General features: G+C 35.9%; 2 protein-coding genes across 3 annotated transcripts; one reads left to right on the forward strand and one right to left on the reverse strand.

Moving 5' to 3' along the window:
* Nucleotides 1-370: 370 nt before the first annotated feature.
* LOC112779023 (protein FAR1-RELATED SEQUENCE 9-like) lies at nucleotides 371-4,449 on the reverse strand. The gene is made up of 8 exons (XM_025823286.1): nucleotides 4,327-4,449; nucleotides 3,125-3,151; nucleotides 2,947-3,006; nucleotides 2,602-2,851; nucleotides 2,123-2,363; nucleotides 1,628-2,028; nucleotides 650-1,530; nucleotides 371-469 (listed from the first exon to the last, which is right to left on the reverse strand). Exons 1-8 carry the CDS (start codon nucleotides 4,447-4,449, stop codon nucleotides 371-373), a joined length of 2,082 nt encoding a protein of 693 aa, XP_025679071.1.
* Nucleotides 4,450-16,823: 12,374 nt separating this feature from the next.
* On the forward strand, nucleotides 16,824-23,211 carry LOC112775978 (embryogenesis-associated protein EMB8). Of its 2 annotated transcripts, none has more exons than XM_025819917.3 (14): nucleotides 16,824-17,293; nucleotides 17,417-17,506; nucleotides 17,917-17,978; nucleotides 18,078-18,175; nucleotides 18,962-19,051; nucleotides 19,914-20,036; nucleotides 20,454-20,531; nucleotides 20,968-21,053; nucleotides 21,256-21,304; nucleotides 21,394-21,450; nucleotides 21,554-21,684; nucleotides 21,774-21,857; nucleotides 22,213-22,282; nucleotides 22,511-23,211. In XM_025819917.3, exons 1-14 carry the CDS (start codon nucleotides 17,013-17,015, stop codon nucleotides 22,952-22,954), a joined length of 1,743 nt encoding a protein of 580 aa, XP_025675702.1. In that variant the 5' UTR covers nucleotides 16,824-17,012; the 3' UTR covers nucleotides 22,955-23,211. The 2 variants fall into 2 exon arrangements, with proteins under 2 accessions (XP_025675702.1, XP_072083220.1); XM_072227119.1 differs by having other exon boundaries at nucleotides 16,828-17,293; nucleotides 20,454-20,535; nucleotides 20,972-21,053.
* The last annotated feature ends 74 nt before the right edge of the window (nucleotides 23,212-23,285 follow it).

Consider the following 23,285-nt stretch of genomic DNA (forward strand, 5'->3'; position numbering starts at 1 on the left):
TCCACATATATAGTTAAACTAAACATCATATACTTTACTGTAATGAACATCCAGTATAACTTGGTCACATTAATCAAAACAAACAAACGCTGAACACAGAAATACTCACGGATACCCATCCATGCTTAGGGTGAAGACCGATACTCCGAAGTAAAAGGAAAACCATGGTATATACTAATTATGCATTCAATTCATTGGAATAAAATAACGCAAAAGGGTTCACTCGGGTGACATTAACATGCTTCATGTAATCAATCTAATCTTATTCTCTGATTAACTGCATAGAAACTTAAACCCTATATGTTTACCCCATCCAACCAGCCTCTTCCACTAATCTTGAAAAAAAAATGAATGCATTGTATAACAAATCTTAACTTTTGCTAAAGGAGCTTAACAAAGACATGAAGCCACCAACTTGTTCGGGATCAGCCTGGCCTACAACACCACCGAATCTTACATCTTGAGTTGACTCCAGACAAACCACTTGGTTAACAAAACAAAAGGTCAACATTTAACTTCTTCCATAGTACTATACCAAATAAAGATGCTGGGTCGAGGTTGATACACACATTTACCGGGGGGTCATGCTTGTTTTTCCTCCGAGCAGATTTTTTAAATGACTTCTCCAGGGCAATGCCGAGCCTCTTACTCTTTGGCCGGCCCTGACCTTCGATGGGGCTTGGATGTCCATCACAGCGGCAACGTTCGAACTTGTTGAGCCATTGTTGTTGTGGGAGTCCGCCACAGTCTCGTACCTTTTCTTGACACGGTGAGCAGTCAACTTAGCTCTTGTTTCTTCTAGAGCAGCATGAAGCAAGGCTGTTTCTTCATCATCGTTTACAAAATCCTGAGCAATGTTGTAGAAGTGTGCACATAGTCCCTTGAATGCAACATGACTCTCATCCGACCGACTGACGTTGTGACTACTCTTGACATATGTATGCTTGCGCTTTGTGTTCTTGCTCCAACGAAGGAGAACATATCGATTAGGTACTTTATAAACCTTGTAAGAATGGAAGACTTCAAGACAATGACAGCATAACACTCTTGAACTCTCAAATAGATTGCACTCACAACGAACCTCCTGTGTGGATCGATCGAAGTGGATGTCGTACGGAACACAAAGAATACTATCATTCACTAGTTTTTCCTCTTCAACCTTCATACATACCACTGGCCCCTCTTCAGCAACAACAGAGACCCTACAATTAGCCTTCTTGACAAACTCAATTTGAACATCCCTAAACATGCAGATAGTGTACTCCTGCTGAAATTGTCTCTCCATAGGTGAGGTCGTTGCACAAGGGATAACCCCCCTCGAGTCTGCTGCATCATCCTCCAGTTCCCTTTGCTCCTTAATTCCAAGAACATTGTCATATTCGTGAACAAATTGGACCAAGCTAGTCCGACTGTGTAAGAAATTTCCGTAGAATGAGTGCATACTCTCACTCCTTTGCGTGCTCCTCATGGCAGTCCAAAATTCACCCTTGAAGAATATTGGGACCCACATGCGTCGATCATCAAAGAGGTCTACAGAAAGAAAAATAAACTTCTTATTAAATCATATAAAGCCACCTACCAAAAAGATTGCAACTAATGAGCAAAAAATAATTGTACACTAACAGACCTGACAGCCATGTGTTGTTATGTAAGTTGTGCTCGTCTATGAATTCATACCAGTTATCCTCAAATGACTGTTCGGTCCGAGAGTTCCACACAATATCATTGAACTCATCATACAACTCTCTGTACCGGCGATAACCTCCAAGCTTGTGCGGTAACTTTTTCGTAATGTGCCAGATGCACCACTGGTGGCGTGTATCGGGTAACACATTTTTTATTGCACGAAAAATGGATTTGCATTGATCGGTAATGATCCGCTGTGGAGCAGTTCCCATGCACTTGACCCATCGGCGGAAAACCCACTCATAACTTGAGATTTCCTCATTTCCAAAAAGAGCACAACCAAGGATGGTCGACTTACCATGGTGGTTGACACCGACGAACGACGCAAACGGTAATCCATGCCTACATGAAAAAACAGTGACAAAAAACAAATATCAGTCACGACCAAGCTAGGAAAGAAAAGAATAAAGCTAACCCCATAAAAATAACTCCATACTTGTTTGTGTTGTATGTGCTATCAAGTGACACAACATCTCCATAATATTCGTACGACGCCCTACACCTTGCATCCACCCATACTGCACTCCGAAATTTACACTTATCGTCCAAATTCACCGCGTAAAAGAAGTTTGGATTGATGTCCTTCATTCTCATGAAATAGTTCATCATCTCTCTGACATCCACGTTGACGTTGCTGGTTCGGAGCTTAGCTGTAATATAGTTTCGTAAATCCTTTTCTGAATATCCCAGGTTAGATGGGCCCCCAGACTCATTTGCCAAAGCTAGGAAAGTCTTGTTTGGTCAAATCACAGCCTCATCATTGTCTTTGATCACGCACTTCGCATGCATGGTCAGCTTCCTATACTCATGGTAGTGCACCGCTTTTCTCGCTGAACATGGGTGCGAGTGACTCAACTCCACCTTGAAGAAAAACCAGTCTTGCGTCTCCTTGTCAAACTTCACGTATATCCTTGCCTTGCACCCAGCGGCTGAGATCATGTTCTTCCGCTTTGACACGAGACACACGGAACCCATTCCTATTATAGTGAATAGCTTGATTAATGGGTTGATTTGTGATCTTAGCACAGGTTGTCGTCCGTATCTTAGTAGCAAACCCGACTTTCTTTGTGTATGTCACATAGAATTCATGAGCCATTTGCAATTGCTCAAACCGCATTCCAACACATGGTATTTCATTTTCCCGAAGGCCATCGTGATCCGGTACCTAAGTATCAAATTTATTTAAAAAAAAATAAAACCGTTAAAGTTCAAATCAACCATGCGGTTCAGGACTACCAAAAATTAAACTTGAGACCAAACCTGGTGACCATGATCCATCTTTTCACTTCCAACCTGCGAAAGATCCAAAAGCGGCATGTCCTATATTCGCAAAATAAACGAACAAAATGTAAAATCACGATGGTTATTGTCCCAAGCATTATAATACAGGATGAAACTAGAATCCAAACCTCGTAACATCTATCTCTTCACTTCCAACCTCAGTAACATCCAATCTTGGCATGGCCTATAATCACGAAAACAAACACCAAAAATCATATTCATGAAAACTATTTAGATAATCCACTAGTAAATAAGATGCACAAAAATCCTTTTCAAACTCCATATATAAGGATACAAAAATATAACTGGACCGCATCATCCTACCCATATTAATTTGGATAAAAATGCATCGGTATCACCTATTGATAGAAACTATTATATTTAACCTATTATATAAGCATTTTAACTACTAATATCCTCTGTGCTACATCACACTGTGTACCACCGATATCAAAAAGCAGCACATACAACCAACATGCACTTATTTCATTACTGAGTTTGTGAATCCAATGTCACTAAAGTGGCATTTTTAATGCATATGCTATCTATCATGTATACTCATATATATAATATGTATCTAAACATGCATGACTCTTATTATTCTATTTATCTTACATTTTCGGGAAAAGTCTTTAACAATAACAATGCAGTTATTTTTATCTTATTATATTTAACAATATAATAATCTCCTCATCGTTTTATTCTCTTGGCATCAAGCACATCATGAGTGATTACTTCAGAACCTGCTATTTGTCCAGTGTACCAATTAAATTGCTTATACATGCTGATTTAAATTTGCATATTAATATTCCATGACTCATTAACGCACTCATATCCTTCATGCAAAGATGAACATCTAAATCTTATATAAATAAGCATCCATGGTGTGTTAATCTTTGTGTCCAAAATTTACCTAAATGAACTCATTTTCTGTTATTTGTTTTAATTAAAGCAATATATTAATCCATAATTCATCTGATTATCATGATTATATGTTGGAAGAAAACCTACTATTTAACCATTCGTATATGCTTCTTTGGCCATTTATGGCCTTGTTTTTACATTATAGAATATGATATTTTTTACATAAAATAAACTATTTTGCATAGATACCTAACTCACTCTTTATTAATAGGAATTTTCTAGTTTAATGCAGAAGAACTAGTGCTTCTTTATGCTAGTACATGCACCTACATATTTTATTCATTCCAGGTCAATTTAAGACTAATAGGATTCTGCACTATTTTGTTAACTACTTTACTCTAATCTCTGAAGATATTATACCTGCATGCAAAGATAAACATCTATAACTTATATAAATAAGCATCTATGGTGAACAATTCAACGAACCATTCTCACCTTATTAGGCTGCTGACCGTTGGCGAAAAAATGTTCTGGAGCTTCTTCCGGTGGTTTCGATGGATTGTGGTCAAGAATGGATGATGGAACATGACATAGAGACTGCACGACCTTACAAGCCATTTACGAACTACCACACGGTGATGCACGTATCAAAGGAGAGACAATATTAACTCCTTTATCTTGCACGATGAATAAACCGAATAGACCACAGGCCGGCTGGGCAGGTGGACTTGATGCAGTGCCGCCGGAAGGAGCCACACGTTGGGAATGCGCTTCTGGGCGTTCACCGGTGTGGACCTCGACGTCTCCGGGAGCGACTTCTGGTGATAACACACGAGCCAGTGAGAAGATGAGATAGTAACGTCAGCGAGAGGGGTTGGGTTCTTGGTTGTGTCGACGCCGTTCATAGAGAAATGATCATGGTTTGTGTTTTGGTATAACTGAATCCTAATTTTTTGAACCATTCAAATTAGAAAATCTTCATAATTAATGATTGTAACTATAATTCAATATTAATTTCAATTAAACCCCCCAATACCCATAATTTAATTTTAATTTCAATTAAACCCCCATTGTATGCATTGTATAATAAGAGCATTGGTTCCTCATACTTTTCCTATATTTAATTCCTACCTGCAAAAATTTGACTAAGTTATAGTCATGTATAATGTAGCAACCACACTTCAAGAAACACGCTAAATACCGTCGGATTTACCGTCGAATTTAGTGGCAGCTATTACCATCGAATTTAACGGCGATTTTTGTGTTGGATACAAGCTAGAATTAGTTTCCCAAATTAGTTAACATAAGATTTTATATTTGAACACTAAATCTGATGGTAATCAGTGGTACGAAATCTTATTTCAAATGCGAACTCCCTCCCCCTCACTTCTGCGAACTCACACTCTCTCTTCTCTCCTCTTGTATCCTCTCTTTTTCCCTGAAGCTGCCGGTGTCGCCACCACCAACTGGAGCCTCTGCTGCTGTTGCCGCTGGACGTTATCGTCGTTGGAGCTGTCGGTCACTGCTGGAGCTGTCAGGAACGTTGGCGCTGTTTATGTTTGTGTTCACTGCCATCGGTGTTGGTGACGTTGTCGTGGTCACTGCTGCCTCCTGTCACCACCACGCCTCCACCATCCCGCAGCCACCATCAAAGGTAATTTTGGCATATTTTTTATTTTTTAGATTTTTATGTGAGTTTAGAATTTTATTAAGTAATTTATAAAATTATTGATTAAATTAGTATAATGAAGTTTATGATTAGGATTTGGTATAGTTTTTTTTTTCAGATTTTTTTTGTGAGTTTAGGATTTTGTTAGGTATTTTATCATATTATTGACTAAATTAGTGTAATGAAGTTTGTGATTAAGGTTTGATTTTTTTTTCCAGATTTTTTTTGTAAATTTAGAATTTTGTTAGGTATTTTATTATCAAATAATTGATTAAATTAGTGTAATAAAGTTTGTGATTAGAATTTTTTATGTTAATTTAATATAAATATAAATTAAATTAAGCTAAGGAAGGTTAAGTAGGGTGAGATTAATAGTGCTCGAGCTGTTGGAAGACTTTGTTTAGTTTGGAGAATTAGTTTTACCTTGTGAATTTAATAAGTTTTTTTATTAGGACGGTGTTATTTCTTTAAGTGCAATTGGAGTTCGCTTCTTCAGTATTCTATATATCCATGTTTCATGTAGGTTTTCTATCTCTAAATATAATCAATTGTTTAAGTTTTATCCCGAACTCACTTTTCCTAGGATAGAGTTTTAGGACGGAAGTGGGAGAAGTTCGTGTAGAGGCGCCTTCTCGAAATCCTTGTTTGCTGGAAAACTATAGAGTTATAAGAGATTGTGCACTAAAACGGTTAGGATTTGATGTGTTATTAAATTCGTGTTTGCTTTAATTTATGCTGCAATTGTTTTTCTATGAAAACTATTAAATTTATTCGGTGGATATCTCTGAATTAAGGGAAAGTTCTGCCAAAATTTTGTTTTTATTGTTTAAAACATATTTGGTTTGTGAGAAAATGATAATCGGATTTGGTTAGAGATTCTAATTATAGGAGACACCCTTCTGAATTTTCTAAAAAATTTAATAAGTTGTGTTTTTAGATGAATTCTAGAATGTTTGTTGCAAGATGATTCCAAGTTATCGTTTGTGGATGTATGATAGGGACAACAGTGGCTGAGGGGTTTAAAACATGAATTCTTTGAGGGGGTTGACATGTTTGTTGTGTATGTCTTCAACATGGAACTGTTTATGTCTCAAGGGTTATCTAGGTGTCCGTGCTATAAGTGTCATTTGACTAAGTGGTTAGGACCTTTGGATATAACACTTCACCTCTACCGTAATGGGTGGATGTGGACGGAACACGAAGAAGTAGATGAGCAGGGAGTTAACCAAAATACAAACCAAACTATTACATCAAAAAAGCATAATCATTTGTCTTCAGTCACTTTTGTCTCGGATGCTTGAACCCGAGATTGGGAATAAACTGGAACATCCTTGATGTAGTGCCCTTACTTGCCGCTACAATTATTTCTGCCAAGACGCTTTGACTTGGTCTAGGTGGTGGAATAGGAGATGGCGTATTAGACTGAACTTGTGCAAGATAATGTGGTCTAATGATAGGTTGCTTGACCCTTGCACTTTAGAAAATTATTGCTCCAAAATTTGCTGCACCCTATGATAAAGGAGATAGCATATGTAAAGAGTAAACAAAGCTATGTTAGCAAACCTAACAGTGCAGTAACACAAATTGCAGATCTTTAACTCCAATTTTACTCACCATACTAGACACAAAACCTGGTGCATTAGCTGCGGGCTGAGTTGGATTAGGATGATCAACCACATTCTAAAATAATAAAAAAATTAGCCAAATATAATTCCAAGTCAATCCTTGTGGAATTTAAAAAAAGACATATAAGTCCCCAATAATTTTTAAAATATCCAACTAAGTCCCTATGGAAACATTAAAAACCCAATTTAATCCTCGCGATCAATCATTAGTACATTATTTATGGTGGTTTACCTGCACCTGGGCTGCTGATTGTGAGACATGCATCTCCTCTGCTGCTTGGTTAGTGGTTCCAGCAGTTGACTGAGCATTTGTACTTCTTCTTGAGTTGGTTAATCTTCTATTTGGAACGGGAGGACCTTTGCATGTTTTCTAGTTATGTCCAGTCTTTCCACATTTAGAACATGTAACTTGAAATGTCTTTTTCACCTTTGAATCGCTTGTCTCATTCTCAGATGGCTCCTTCCTTTTTCTCTTCACCGATCTTCCAATTCTCTTCAATTTAGGTGGAATTGGATGAATAACTTCAATCTTGTCCCAATACTTTTCTGAATTCACTGGTTAGATGCAAGATTGGTATGTGGCACTTGCTGTCCCAATTTTTAGTAATGGATGTACATAGCCTTCAGGCCTGTCACCCCTCCTAGCAATAGCAGCTAAAGCATGAATGCATGGAATGCCTGCAATTTAACATTATTTGAGAATTTGTTACAAACAGATGCAATTATCACAATTGTAATATGGTATATTATTAGAGATTTTTACTAGTCAATTGTCACGCGTTACATGTACACTTGTTCTGGGCCAAGTTCACAGACAGCTTCTTTGTACCTCGCTGGACTTCGAATACTCTCCTATCGTCATCACCAACCCACATTGGGTGCCAATACTTCACCTCCTTGATGATATCATCTAGTCTTTTTCTGCTGCATAGGAGCCAAGTCAGTACCTCTAAATATGTCTAACACCTGTTTGTATTTTGTCATTCGTCTCATAATGTAACACCGAAACTCCTCACACGTTGTGAGAATCGGTTTTGCTCGGTAGTTAACTATCTTTACATTCCAAACCTTGCAAAGATTGTTGGTTAGATTGTCAACCTTTGGTCCATGGCTAAAATGGAATTTTGTCCAGCATGCAGGGTAGAATTTCACAAGGTACACCCATGCCTCTTCATTCACTCTCCGCAATCTCTCCATGCTTGCCTTGAACTCTACAACAGTTGTGCACTTTGCACATTCCCAAACCATGTTCTTGACTCGCTTGTCCTTGAATCTGTTACTAAAATTCTTTCAAATATGTCTGACACAGTTTTAGTGACGTGCATGCGACATCACCTCCTTCAAGGCTGGTAACAGGCCCTACATAAAACAGTGACAACAATGTACAACATGTTTATTGAACACAACATAATAAAACATGTTTATTGATAAGTCACTTAGATCGTGGGCCATGCACATTTCAATATAAGAGGCTGAAGTTCTATTCACTATATCAATTTTTTATTTTAACAAATACACATTTCAATATAAGAGGCTGAAGTTGTATTCACTATATCAAATTTTTATTTTAACAAGTCATATCAGTAAGCTTTAGCTTCTCAATCTCCCTGCCAATATCTTAATATCTTACAGAATGAGTCAGCTATCTCAAGACCAATTTGACTCAGATCAAGAAAGAAAACAAGTTGAGATCTTCAAAGGTTATAACATGAACTAAATATATAGCCGAGACTGAAAAAAACAATTACAACCCATCATCAAAAATAAAAAAATATTGCAAGAATAACAAAATTCAAGCTTCCCATGCTCCATGCAATATCTAAACATCACTATTTACCTAGATATAATATATTTTACACCTTATATACATAGAGAAACGGATATTACATTACAGCATGTACATAAAATAACCATCGACCACATATACACACAAACCAAATTCAAATATCTCCATTTTATTAAAATGTTGTTTATTAATTTAAAATGAGGATTAAAATGCTGTTTATTAATTTAAATGAGGATTAAAATAAAATTCAGTAAATGGACCTTTTGTTGATCGGATATGAAGTTCCAACCATGAATGTAATGATCTCTAAGATCCTCTTACAGCAAGATATGAAACCACTTCCAGTTTCTTTTGTCTCACTGTCAACCACTACATATGCAATCACATAAAAGTGATTATTCGTATCTTGTCCTATGGCTGACAAGAGTTGTCCATCAAAATAACCCTTCAGAAAGCACCCGTCAAGCCCAATCAGCTTCCTACAACCGACTTTAAAGCCTCTCTTGCAAGCATCTAGACATATGTATAGTTTGTTGAATATCGAAAGAGATTCAGGTATTGGTGTCACACCCAATAGTGCAGTGCTACCAGGATTACTCCTCAAAATCTCAAGAAGGTAATGTCTCAGCTTGCTGTATTGTGCTTTCTCATTCCTAATGACACGCTCTCTGGCTTCTCTAAGTACTTTATAAATCATCTTCCCGTTGATCATCATATTATAGACAATTTTGATGTGTTCATAGCTAGGCTTCATTCAATGTCATGTGTGGTTGAGTCCAATAGCCTCTTTTCCAACTTCTTGGCAACCCACTTCTGGTCAGCCATATTACTCCCAAACTCTCTAGCGCATGTATGATTAGGGACACAAGTCTTGATCTGGCATGACTTGTGTTGATTATCCCAAGCACAATAGATAAGCCATGAACAATGATTTGGATTGATAGCCTGAGTTGTCCCGGATACTACAATGGTTGAGCCATTTGTCTCTTTAGCAGTTCCTTCACTTCCACCATCTACATGTCCCTCCTCCACAGTTGCAAATTCTTCAACATTCTCAAAGTCACCATCAATTGCATTTTGATCGTTGTCCTTGTTAGACTCTTCATTCTCTTTAGATGCATCCTTGTTTTTCTTGGATTTTTTTGGCTTCTTAATCCTCTAAACCTCATATTCACAATCACATCTGACACTCCTTTGATTATTTTTGATATACCTAATCTTCCTCCTCTCAAATATCACATGGTCCTTCAAAGCATTCTTGAAGGGCTCAATTGTTGCAAATTCTATGCCGAACTCAAAGTAAACCTCTCCAAACCTGGTGCTTCATTGTATTGTGGAAACTCATACTTCTCTCTTTCATCTTTAGCGTTTTCTGGTGTCATTAAAGTTTCTAGCTCATACTCAAAAATAGAGTCAGGCTCAACCATGGTGGAATACAAGAACCATAAAATCCTCCATCACTGAACATAATCCTTAATAAGTTATTAAAAACAAGCACCACTACAAAGTTCAATAAAAATTCCTACTTTGTTCATTTTTTTTCATTTTATGTTGTAATAATAACCAAAACAAAGAGAATGAATAAACTATTACAATATTCCATCACAAATTTTTAAACCCTAGTCCAAATAATAAAATACTCATCACTATTACTATAATGGTAGCTAAGAACAAATAATGAGTTTCTAACCTTCTTCAATGCAAGTCTTCAATGATCACATCCATTTGTTCGTTGCGTCTGACTCGACGCTAACAGTAACAGCGACGAACAGAATGGTGACGTTGGGGGTGACACGGTTAAATGTGGGTGACGAAAGTTGAAGGTGAAATGGATGAAATAGGATGATGGCAATGATGTGGGCAATGATATGGGATTTACATTGAAGAGTGGTTACAATTCTCTCTATAAATTGAAGAAGAAATGGTGGGTTTTGAGTCTTTTGATTTTTAAAAGAGGGAAACACACAGGATGTACATGGGCCAATTTCTAAAATGACACAGTTTAAGTCCACATCAGTGTTTTCCGTTTGTTATGGACGGAAAAACATTGCTAGAGACCGATTTGTGTGCTGGAGTCAAACTTGTGAGAGTTTTTTGTATATTTCATAAGTTAGGGAACTAAAGTTTTTGATTTTAAAAACCTCGAGGACTAATTTGGGTAATTACTCTTTATAGAATTATGAACAAAAATCTAACAATTGGTTATTTTTGTTGAACGAAACTTATCTTCTTATATGAGTATAATTTTAATTTCAATTTTTCATGGTCATTTTTATTAGCATCCGAATCTTTCGTAATAAAAAATGACTATTTACTCCACAAAATAATCAACGACATAATAAAATACAGAGTATGAGTTCTCGAACGAAAAATCAATGAAAATTAGAAAATTAAAAGTAGCATTAGCTATACCAACTTAGTTCAATAAAAATAAAACAAAAGAAAAAGAAGTGCTAATAATTAGCACAAAAGTTAAAGGAATTGAAATTCATAGATTAGCAAAGAAGAGAAAAATACAAACAAGTATAAAAGACGCAATAGAAGTAGCAAAAAGCAAGAGTGATATTTTTTTTCAACGTTTTTAATTTGACAAATTATTGATTAATTTATCATGAATTTAAAATTCTATTTAAAAGTCTAACACTAATCAATAAATTGTTATATATAAATGATAAAATTTAAATTTTAACACTTATTTGAACTGTGATTATTTAAGCGAGTCAGTGAGTTGTTTATCTGAAAACCTAAATTAATTATTAGACCCATGTTTTAAGGTGTGTACAAATACGTTGAAAGGAAAGAAGCACAGATAAACTTTTGAAAACTTCAATTTTTGGTTTGACAAACTTTTTTATTCATGAACGCATAAGTAATTTTGTATTTATAAGGAGCAACAATTTTTAGCTTATGCAAGGAGCAACTTTTTTTTTATTATTTATTATTTTTCTTTTTGAGAAAATATGAAAAACAATGAAATTAGTATACAATGTGCACAATACGGATAAAATTAAAATTAAATGATAATTACGTTAATTAATTTTTAATAATTTTCAATTTAAAAATTAAAATAAATAAGAATTTGTAACAGTTATCTTCGCTTCAAAACGGCCTCCTTCTCTTCCATGCGAGATCTCTTCCCTTCTCTCTGCGCCGCCATCAACCTCAGTCGTCGCTGCCCATAGCACCGACGCTGTCCTGCGCACCGCAAACGTCCGAGCAGCACACAACAGCTACTAATTATATAACACCAAAATTATCCCGTGATGTTTTTATTCAGAGGTTGAGGTTCATAGTTGGAGATAATCTCTTGAGAACTACAGTACAAAAACTTCAATACAAGGTATAAATAACTTGAGCATTACAAGCAATTCCTTGCTTTTAAGGATATCACTTTACTTGTCTTCTGCGGCTTACACCTCCTAAATAATTAAATGGTTACTTGCACAGATACCGCGGAGTGGTGAATTAAAGATACCAGCCAAGGAGTAACCATGATATGCTTGAATGAGGAAGTGGGGATCTTTGTAGTCTGGTTGGACTCTTCAACTTTTGAGTAAGAATAAAGTTCTGAATGTTAAGTCGTAGGCAAAACACACTCATCTTCTTTTGTTCTCATTTTCATTCAGACCTTACTTCATATAAGATACCAGTACTTTAGGTGATTGGAAGGTATATACATTAAAAGACAAATTTAAATGTTGAATATTCAATTTACTAAATATGTAGATAGTTATTTTAATTTTTAATTGAATGGTTATTTTTTTTTATTCAGTTATTATGTGGAGTTGTTTGATGGCCGATGAGAGAGCTTTTAACGTCGAAGAGGTGAGATGATTGATGAGGGTGGGGTAGAAGACGATTTGAAGAGAGAAGAGGGTGTTTGGGTAAAAAATTAGGGTTGTAATGGTTATTTTTTTGAAATAACTATTTGGGTCTTTTTCTCTGGTATTGAGACAAATTCAAAACCCATTGTACATCTTGTCAAGATTTCTCGTTGTCTCCATAGTAGAGTTTTTTATTTTTTGTTAACTATTTGTTTGACCTTATACACTTTTATAATTGTAATTTTTGTGTATTATTTTTTTTATTATCTTTTTATAATATGATTTATTAATTCCATTAGATAAAGTAAATTAAACAAAAAATTAATTATAAATAATAATAATAGTAAAAAATTATAACATACTAAAAAAAATTATTAAGATTCTAAGAGTACTAAAAATATACTATATAAAAAATAGGACAATTTACGTAAATAAATTGTTACACCTTCAAAATTACGTAAATACATTGTTTCCAAAATGAAGACGCAAATACATTGTTTCACGTATCTATATAAACTGCTACTGGCAGTAGCGATTTACAAATATACAGAAACCGCTAGAGCCTGTCGCAGTTTCTGTTTGATTTGGTTTGGTCATAAATCGCTACTGCTAGTAGCGGTTTATGTGCGTTGGTGTTCGTGCATAAACCGCTAGAGCCTATAGCGGTTTACGTTCAGTATGTGTGAGCATTGCTGCCTATATAAAATGTGGAAGGGCCAAAGGTGGAGGAAGAGTGTTATTTCTCACAAATGGATGGTGAGGAAAATTTTGTGGCTCTAGTCCACTGCTCTGAAAAAATTCAAAAAAGCAAAAGGCATGGTGTGAAATTCACGAATAGAGAACCGTTTAGTATTTTTATCCGATCTTCGAGTATGTTGGCGGAGATTAAGCTCAGCATATTACGGAAGCTCAGTGCATGTGGGACGAAGTGGATAAAAAAGTTGTTTTACAAGATTCCCATTGCCGTTGTGTCAGTTGGTGTGAGATATAAGACCTTTGTGATATGGTCGGATGAAGACCTGCAGGTCTTGTTTCACTGCCGGCGTAGTTTTCCCGAGGTGAGAATACCTGAGCTGCTTGCAAAGTTGGAAGATGGTGTCGACAACTCTGGGACATTGGCACCGAATCCTCAGTCAACCACGGTCGGTAGTGCCTTGACATCGATGCCTGTGGTAGCAGCGACAGTTCTGATTCCTAAGCCCCAACGTGCTGGCGCTGTTCATGCTAGTGTGCCTCCTGTTGTGCCTGATTTTGAATTTGAGGCCGGACCGGATCGAGTTGAGAATGCGTTGCATGACGATGATTCGGATGAGGAGCCGGTCGATATTGGTGGGGACCGTGATGATGATATTCCAAGAGGTACACCTACAGCCCATGGAGGTTCTGGTTCTAGAACACAAGAGTACCCTCCGCATCTGTCGTCCTTGAACTTGGAAGCCATCGGCCAACACCAGAATGTAGAGGCAACTTTTGTGGGGTAGGATATGCATGATGCGAATCCTTTGACAGAATTTCAGATTGGCCAATTGTTCCAGAGTAAGGAGGAAGCTGTGCTGAGTGTAAAAGATTAGGAGGAAGCTGGCGTGGAGTTGAGTACAGAGTTATAGAGTCAGACAATCTGAAATACCAAGGGAGATGCAAGGAGTTTGGTAACGGGTGCACGTGGTTGATTCGTATAGTCATGCGAAAAAGAAAGAGCACGTGGGAAGTTAGGAGGTACAACAGACCACACACGTGTATGGCCACATCGATATCGAGCGACCACAAGCAGCTTGATTATCATGTCATATGTGCGAGGATCTTTCCATTGGTTAGAGCTTATGCGTCGGTGTCGATTAAGGTTTCAAATATATCTATTTTAAAAAATTTTAAATTATATTATAATCCAGTTAAATGATTTAAATTTAAAAAATAAAAATAACCGTTTGTCAATTGTTAGGAAAGATGGATGGGATAGTGGGGAGAGAATTGAAACGGGTTATCTCTCACGTGGATAGTAGGAGATAATCGTTTCAATTCTCTTCCTACTATCCATCAACCTTTTTAGTACTAAACTAATTGATTAAACATATCCATTTTAATCTCTTCTACTAACTTTTTTATGTACTAATTGCATGCTAAAAGTTTGGATTATTGATAAAATCATAAACGCTGAATTCCAAAATAATATTAAGAATAAGATTATTGAGAGTATTAAAACAAAAATACGATGTAAAAAAAATACTAAATTAACATTTTCACGTTAATATTTAAAATTTAAAAAAATGTAATATATTTGATTAAATACTCTTATATATATAATTTATATTTTTTATTTTTAATATAAATATATTTTGCTAATTTTTATATGTTATTTTTATTTTAATAAATAAATATTAATTTTATTATAAAATTAATTAATAAAATTATTTAAATATCTAAATTAAAATGATAGGATAATATAAAAAAATATTTAAGTTGATGCCTATTCTAGTAATTTTTCATCTAAAAGTGTATTTTGAGTAGTGTAATCTAAACAATATTTATTTTACTATAATCCATTTTGATATGAAGATGGCCAAACATAAATCACTTCAATAAAACTTACTTTTCATCAAAATTAAGTTTGCAAAATCAATTTTATACAAACTCCCATTTGCAAATTGTAATCCAAGCACTAGGGGTGTGCATGGCCCGGCCCGCCCCCGAACATTTTAGGGGCTAATTTGGTGTGATTTCATCTAGTCTAGGGCCGTGTACGGGTCTCAAAAATAGACCCGGTCATTATTTCAGATCGGGTTCGAGCCTTAGCTCGGGTCACCCGAACTCGGCCCGGTGGCCCGATCATCATACACAATTAATATTTTGTGTTATTAGTGATGGATGATGGCTATTCTTATGTGGAATTTAAGTATTGTAAATCTTAATATTTTGTGTTATTAGTTATTATAAGACTATAAGTTAATGTTTTATGTTTAACATGCATAAGATTTTAGACTAATGCATAATATTGTGTTATTTGTATTGATTTAAATATTTGGTGTTATTAGACAATATTAGTATTGATTATGGTTATGCTTTAATTTCAGAGAAGAGTTGGTTCTTGTTATACTTTTCTAAGTGAATTTTACCATGTCAAATAATGGTTGGAATCTTGAAAATTTGGATATTTTCACATGCTAGTTTATAAGAAGCTATCAAGGTAATGTAATGTTAACGGTCGGATTTTCACCTGATTTTTATCCGATATAATTGTGGCACGAAAGTGTATAGGTTTCATCAGGTCTAGGGCCGGGTTCGGGACTAATAAATAGGCCCGGTGTATATTTCGGGTCGAGTCTGGGTCACATCAAACCCAGTTTCACCCGACCCATGCACACCCCTGCCAAGCACACACTTTTTTATTAAACACATCCACAAAAACACTTCTATTAAACACAATTTTGAATAAGAATTGGTAGAAGTTGGCAGAAATGCTGTTAGTAACGTAGCAAAATTGAATTAGTATTGTTTTTAATTTTTTTAATAAAATTTTTTCAATTAATAATTTTAATATATATTATATTATAAAACTATATTTTAATTAAATATTCTCCATTGGCAATTTTAATACGCATCTAAAAGAAATATTTTAATCAAATCCTAAAATAAATAATCACAAGATTTGATCCATGGTGATTAAACGAAGGAGGCCACTCAGATAAAGATGCCTAAAACGTTTTTTTTAAAGATATTTTTATGTTGTGTTTTAATTAGTTTTTGTATAATTTATTCGGTATTCCTCATCACATATTATTAAATTTTTTAAAATATTTTCTTTCCAGAAACAATAAAAAACATTTAATTTAGACTAAAACAAAAAAATAATAAATTAACTATTAGATTTTTTCTAAAAGATTATTTATATAAAAAAATATATCACATTCATCAATATATATATATATATATATATATATATATATATATAATAAAAAAATATTTTAGACCAATGAATAATAACTCAAATGGCATAAACTCTCCATACTCAATTAAAAGGCTGCGGATTCTGAGTCTCTTATCTTTCCAAATTCTTTGAGTGGCCTCCTTAAAGGAAACTAACGAGCAACAATGAAAGAAGAAAAAGAGAGAAAGGTCTCATAATTAGGCAGCAGCACTGGTTGAACGAAAAGCCACGTGGCAGATCCAAAGTCATCGGTGACGCCATGCTCTCGTCACTACACCCTGGAGTTCCCATTTCCCAACACAAGAAAACACCGTAAGCTCCGTCATCGCAGTCGCAGAACAACAATTCCGTTTCCATGGAGTGGTTCGGTGATTGCTCGTTCCGTCTCGATTCGCCGCCGGACTCGCCCTGCAATGCGTACCGCCTCCTCCTCCGATCTCTCTCCCTCATCCCGGTCTCGCACTACCTCATCGCCGCCGCCATCTCCCTAATCACCTTCCTCTACAACTTCATCGAGTGCCATTTCCTTCAAGACCTCTTCTCCGGATTCGCCGGCGATCCCATCCACCTCACCTACCATCCCTCCTCGATAATCTACGAAGCCGTTGTCTCCAAGTGCCGCATCCTTCATGGCAGGTCCTTGCTTTGCTTCTTTGCTTTTCTTCATATATAACAATTCGTGACAATAGTCTTATACTTGTTTGTTTCCACTTGAGTGTTGATGATTTTGCTGTTTCTTGTTTTGTGATGTGAAAACAGGTATTTGGCGACGCCGTGGTTGGCGAGTCCGCATGTTCAGACTTGTTTCTTGAATTTCTTCGGCAGGCCTCCGCGTTTCAGTTACAGAAGGTCATTCTTCATGCCTTTCTTTGGGCTATTGAATTGTTGTTGTTGTTGTTGTAGTAGTAGAGAAATGTTGGGTGTATCTTTCTCATTATTGGGGTGAAATATCCGTGTTGTAAAAGCTTATTACTACTCTGTTTCATAATGATACTCACTTTTCATTGTGATGCATTACTGAATCTATCATTGTGTTGTGATTGCTGAAAGATATACCATGCTGAATCCTCTATGTTATGAAGCTTATGTTCTTCCAGTTGTTTCCCTTTCCTTTATATTCTGGTGTTAGTTGAGGGGCATAATTACACATGTTTCAAGCCATTCCCCCACCCGCCCCCCTTTTCCCTCCATATCAATCTTAGTAATGTCTCAATTTATTAATGGCTTCATCTAACAACTGCCCATATATCATTTTTCAGACAACTGTTTAATACTCCTGATGGTGGAACCATAGCTTTGGACTGGTTAACAAGTTCTGATGGTATGTATGAAGTATTCATTTAGTTTTGGAAGTCTTCAGCCTAAGACATCCTCCCCCCCAAGTTTATCTTTCTGATTTTTGTGTCACGTCACTTTGCAGTTTCTGGTGATGTTCTTCGTACGAACGATGTTTCTATAGATGAATCGACTCCCATCGTTGTAGTGATTCCTGGTCTAACAAGTGACTCTTCATCTGCTGTAAGTTCAAGGGCTTGTGATCTCTGGGTGTTTTATCCTTGTCTTTTTAGTTATAGCATTGGTTGAAACTTCACATTCTGGTGGCTATATGGCTGTTATGTCAAAGGCTTGTGTTTTGGTATTGTAATAGCATTTATTATTATTTATTACTACATTGCAAGACATGTACTAATAGGACGTCACTGTGTTATCAATTGGGTTTTAGTTCGAGGTCCTTCATTTTTCCCAAATTGAGAGCATATGTTATTATATTTCGCCTTTTATTATGCTTCAAATAAAACTTTACATATCTTACTAAAATGCCTTAAATACTACATGACGCTCATTAAGGTCCTCAAAAAGTGCTGCCTTGCCATTGCCATGTAAGTGTTTCAACTGAAGCGTGGGGACTAGGGATGTTAAAATCTCAAATGATGACCTTATTGACATTTGATCTCCCTATAGTTCAAGCTAACAAGAATTGACACAAAGACAATACCAGGTTCACATTTGATGCATTGCATATGCTAAGGTGTTATTGCTGAACAAAAGAAGCACTAAAAACTAGAAACAAGTTTCTCTAAATGATATTTGTCAAAATGGAGAAGCATAGTCGGTACTATTGACTGACTGCAGTATCTTTTATGTTTTGTCTTTTGTTAGGCATCATCTATATTAGATGTCCCTCTGTACCCTTATGAAATGTTTTAAATTCCTAATTTTCACTTCTTTTTTTATTAGGAGATTCATTTATGTTATACTGACGTCTTATAGTTTAATTTTCTTTCTTCGTTTTCTCTCTGTTAGTATCTCAAACATCTTGCATATCATACAGCAAAGTGTGGATGGAACATAGTTATCAGTAACCACCGAGGACTGGGAGGCGTTTCAATCACGGTTAGTTATTCTGCAAGCTGGAAATATATATTAATTAACAATAACAATGTGGATACGCTTTGAATACATAACTTGAAAGCTTTAGTAGAGTCATTCACGGCTATATTGCAGTTGCCCTTGCACATCTAAATCAACCTAAATTCTTAGGCTATGTTTGGGAGTTTCATAGAGGATGGAAGGGATTGACTCAATAGAATAGAAATAAGGAGGGGCAGAAGAGATCATGCCATCCTTATATCTGGACATATAACTACTTTGATGAGGGAATGGAACAAAACTGTAATCATTCCTTCCTTGAGACCCCCCCCCCCCCCTTCTTTTATTTGGAGGGTCAATGAACTTGAGAGCTTGTGTGGTAAGGGAGAGATAAGGTGTGCCTTCAGAGCCACTCCACTCCCACCTTTAAAATCACTCACAAGCACACTTTTAGTAATAAAAGACACTCCCTTTCTTGTCATTCCCTCCATTATTCTATATTATAACATAGTCTTAACTTATTAGATGACGTCATATGAATAGTTATTATATATCTACCAATTGTAAGCTCAGCACCCTACCAAATATCAGTCAATTAATAATTTTAAAATTGACCAAGTAAACTCATTAGATAAGTGATTTGTGCTAATCTATGTGCAAGTAAATAGAGAAGGGACTGTTTTTGAAAACTATAAAGAGGTTATGAGAAAACCTTAGAACATGGGATCAACCGCAGCAAAATATCGCCATTCTATTTTTTCCCCCTGTTCCTTTTGTTAGGATGTTGATATTCTTGTAAATCTAAATCTCATGTACATGTTAAGCTATAATAGTTTTCTTGTCTTCTTTCCTTACTAATGCAATCTTTTAATTTAAATCGATCCAGTCTGATTGTTTCTACAATGCTGGATGGACCGAGGATGTCCGCACGGTGGTTAAATATCTCCACAATGAACACCCCAGGACACCTTTGTTTCTTGTTGGTACTAGTATTGGAGCTAATGTTCTGGTAAATTCATTTCTTGAATCTTTTTGCAATTCTTACATCAACTGCCTTCCCATTACATGCAATTCTTAAAATGCTCTAAACCTAGAAATTTCAAATAATGACATGCATCTTCTAGTGCCATTTATACCAAAGACCTAGGAGCAACTGAATTACTGTTGATATTTCTTGCTTTTCAAATTGGTCCATATTTCTTCCAAACTATGACCTATCCTGATAATTCCTACTTTATCAAATTGGTTTAGGGTGATCATGCTCAAAATTTTAGATTGTTGTTATGCTATGCTATGATCATTTCCTACTTTTGAATTACTATTCACCTAGGAGTTTACATTATCATTGATTTATTCTACATTGTGTCATTTGTGGGAAGAACCTGGTTTCTGCACTCCACTGTTTGATTTGAAAAATTATTTTCAGGTAAAGTATCTTGGTGAGGAGGGTGAGAATCTTCCTGTAGCTGGGGCTGTAGCTATTTGCTCTCCTTGGGACCTTTTGGTTAGTACTTTTTTATTTGAAAGTGATTCTTTAACCTTGGACTCTGAATGGTGTGAGCTACTGCTAATATCATGCCATGGAAAATCACTGTAATGTAGGCTTCATCTGAAGTTAGACCCAATATAATTATTCTCATTCTTTTAACATTGAATTGAAAATTATTGGGAAAAGGGAAGACAGCCGTTTCTGATGAAGTTAAAGATATTTTTGGTATGGAAGCATTGGAACATGATAGAAATTATTCTGAACTTCGGATTAAGGTTGTTCTTTTAGGCTTTAGCATACAAGTTATATGTGTTTCAGGTTTGAAATTTTGTTGTGCATATTCTTCTCTTTGATATAATTGATGAGGTTTTGTTGAAAGTTTAAATTATTTTTTGTTTTTCCCGATATGCTATCTTAAGTAGATGTCATGTTACCTGTTTTATGTTTGCAGATAGGCGACAGATTTATAAGTCGTAGGCGTGTGCAAAAGTTTTATGATAGAGCACTTGCTTTTGGACTTAAAGGATATGCAAAACTGTATGTTTGCACCTTCTTAATTGAGTTTAAGTATATCCTTGATTAGCTCTTTATTTTCTGTGTATAGACAGTGGTACTAACGTACATTTTAGTTCTTATGACTTAGTGAATAATTCGGGCATATACTCAGAACTCAGATGGTAAGTTTCTTTGTAGTACATAACTGGACTTGATTTGACATTTTCCCCGTCAATCACTGCAGGCACCAGCCTCATTTTTCTCGGCTTGCTAATTGGGAAGGGATAGAAAAGGTAGCCATCCTCTCTATAATTCTGTATATACTACTACTATCAGTCCAATTTTATGCTAGTCAAGTCTACAGTGACCTATATTCTTACAGTCACTTTCTATCCGAGATTTTGATCACCATGCTACCCGCGTTGTTGGGAAATATGAGGTACCTAAATATCACTTAAGATTTGTTAATCTTCTACCTTTTCTTTTGAGTCTCATCTCTTCCTATACCTCCTATTGGTTTCTTAAAATAATTTTCTGTTTAGACGGTCGATACCTACTATAGACGCTGCAGCAGTGCTAGTTATGTGCAATCTGTTTCGATTCCACTTCTCTGTATTAGTGCTCTGGATGATCCAGTTTGTACTAAGGAAGCTATTCCCTGGGATGAATGCAGGTATGCCACTGTATTGTTTTGCTTGGTTCTAATTCTCATTTGCTTTCTGTTCCATATCTTCAGTTTTTAATGCAATATTCTCTTGTTAGGGCAAATAAGAATATTGTATTGGCTACTCCAAAGCATGGAGGACATCTGGCTTTCTTTGAAGGAATAACTGGATCTAGGCTGTGGTAAGTGACTCATTTTTTACATCTGACTCTTCAGTCTTTTGTTACTTTCATCAAGCTTATCCTTTAATATAAACTACGTTTTGTGTTGATATTCATCAATGTCAATCTTATGTCTTCTGCTTGTGATGGTTTGATGGAGTGTAATTTGTGTTAGCTATCATTTAACTTTTGCTGTGTTAGTTTAGGTTGTGATTGATTTTTATTGTATTTTCAATCATTGGAACAACCCAGTTTTTAAGGGTCCAATTCTTGCATCTCTTTTAAGCGTTAGTACTTGATATCATCCCTTTATTGCTTGGTTTAAGTTGTAACATACAGGAATTTTTACATGGCAATTCTTTAACCCCTCTTGCAGGTGGGTAAGAGCTACGAATGAATTCCTTGATGTGCTACATTCTAGCGAATATATGCACGTGCAGAAGAAGGTAAAGATAATATCATGTATTTAATCATACAAATTAATAGGTTATTCATCCTCTTGTACTGATCTATTTTTAATACAAAAACGTCATACTTGTTTTCATATTACATAGATGTACATCAGTTAGTTCTGGTTGGAAAAAGAAGAAAGAAAAAGTTATATTCCCTTTGGAGCAAGACACTAGCATTTCTACTGGCTAAAATTGCTGTTTTCTCTGTTAATGGTGATGCAGATCTCTAAACCAAGCACACCATTGGTAACGTCGATTGATCAGGGACCTTATGTTAATGTTACGGATGACGGAATGGTGGCTGCATTGAACAATGAGCCAAGCACTGACAATGTAGAAGAATTACATGCAATACAAGAGGATAGTACTCATGGCAAGGTCCTGGAAGATAAAGTTAATGAAAAAGATGATCCTGTCGCTAATGCAAAGCGGGGAGGTTCCTCTAGCATGGCTCAAACGAGTAGCGCACACGACTCGGTACTAAATGATGTAATAACACCTTTCAAAACGTACCTAGGCCCGTTAACTCGACAAAGTCGATGGTCAACGTGGTTGCTTGTTTACATTGCCATTGCCACAAGTTGGCCATTGGTTGGTTCAGCCCTACAAATTGTGTTTGGGAAAAAGCTAAGGAAGACCTCAAGGGGTGGTTCGGTCAGAAGATAAATTCATGAACACAGAGGTTATTGTTGTATTTAGAGGGTGAGTCTTGGTGTAGCAGAAAAGTTATTACCTTCTGATAAGGAGGATTATTCAACCAGTGAAAACTGAAAGCAGCCTCTCCGCTTAGAATTGGGGTAAGGATGCATGTATTTATTCTTTTCAAATGCCATTGATCTGGTGTACTAGATTGCCCTATATATAGATGTTATTGTTGTATTTGATTCTGTAGATTTATGAAAATAAACATACTTGTCCTATTATTCTTTTTGAGTTGGTCACATGCTATATCTGCATTTCCATGCTTATGTTGAAATTATTCGGGTGTGTTCGAAAA

This window comes from Arachis hypogaea, chromosome 19 (genome assembly GCF_003086295.3).
Source record: "Arachis hypogaea cultivar Tifrunner chromosome 19, arahy.Tifrunner.gnm2.J5K5, whole genome shotgun sequence".
Taxonomy (NCBI): domain Eukaryota; kingdom Viridiplantae; phylum Streptophyta; class Magnoliopsida; order Fabales; family Fabaceae; genus Arachis; species Arachis hypogaea.

Coding starts and splice junctions, on each gene's coding strand:
- LOC112779023 (XM_025823286.1), bottom strand. CDS start 4,449: ATGGCTTGTAAGGTCGTGCAGTCTCTATGTCATGTTCCATCATCCATT. Junction 2,364..2,601: donor TCTCAGCCGCTGGGTGCAAG/GCAAGGATATAC, acceptor TGGGATATTCAG/AAAAGGATTTACGAAACTAT. Junction 470..649: donor AGGTCAGGGCCGGCCAAAGA/GTAAGAGGCTCG, acceptor GTTTGTCTGGAG/TCAACTCAAGATGTAAGATT.
- LOC112775978 (XM_025819917.3), top strand. CDS start 17,013: ATGGAGTGGTTCGGTGATTGCTCGTTCCGTCTCGATTCGCCGCCGGAC. Junction 18,176..18,961: donor CAAGTGACTCTTCATCTGCT/GTAAGTTCAAGG, acceptor TCTCTCTGTTAG/TATCTCAAACATCTTGCATA. Junction 21,054..21,255: donor CTTAAAGGATATGCAAAACT/GTATGTTTGCAC, acceptor CAATCACTGCAG/GCACCAGCCTCATTTTTCTC.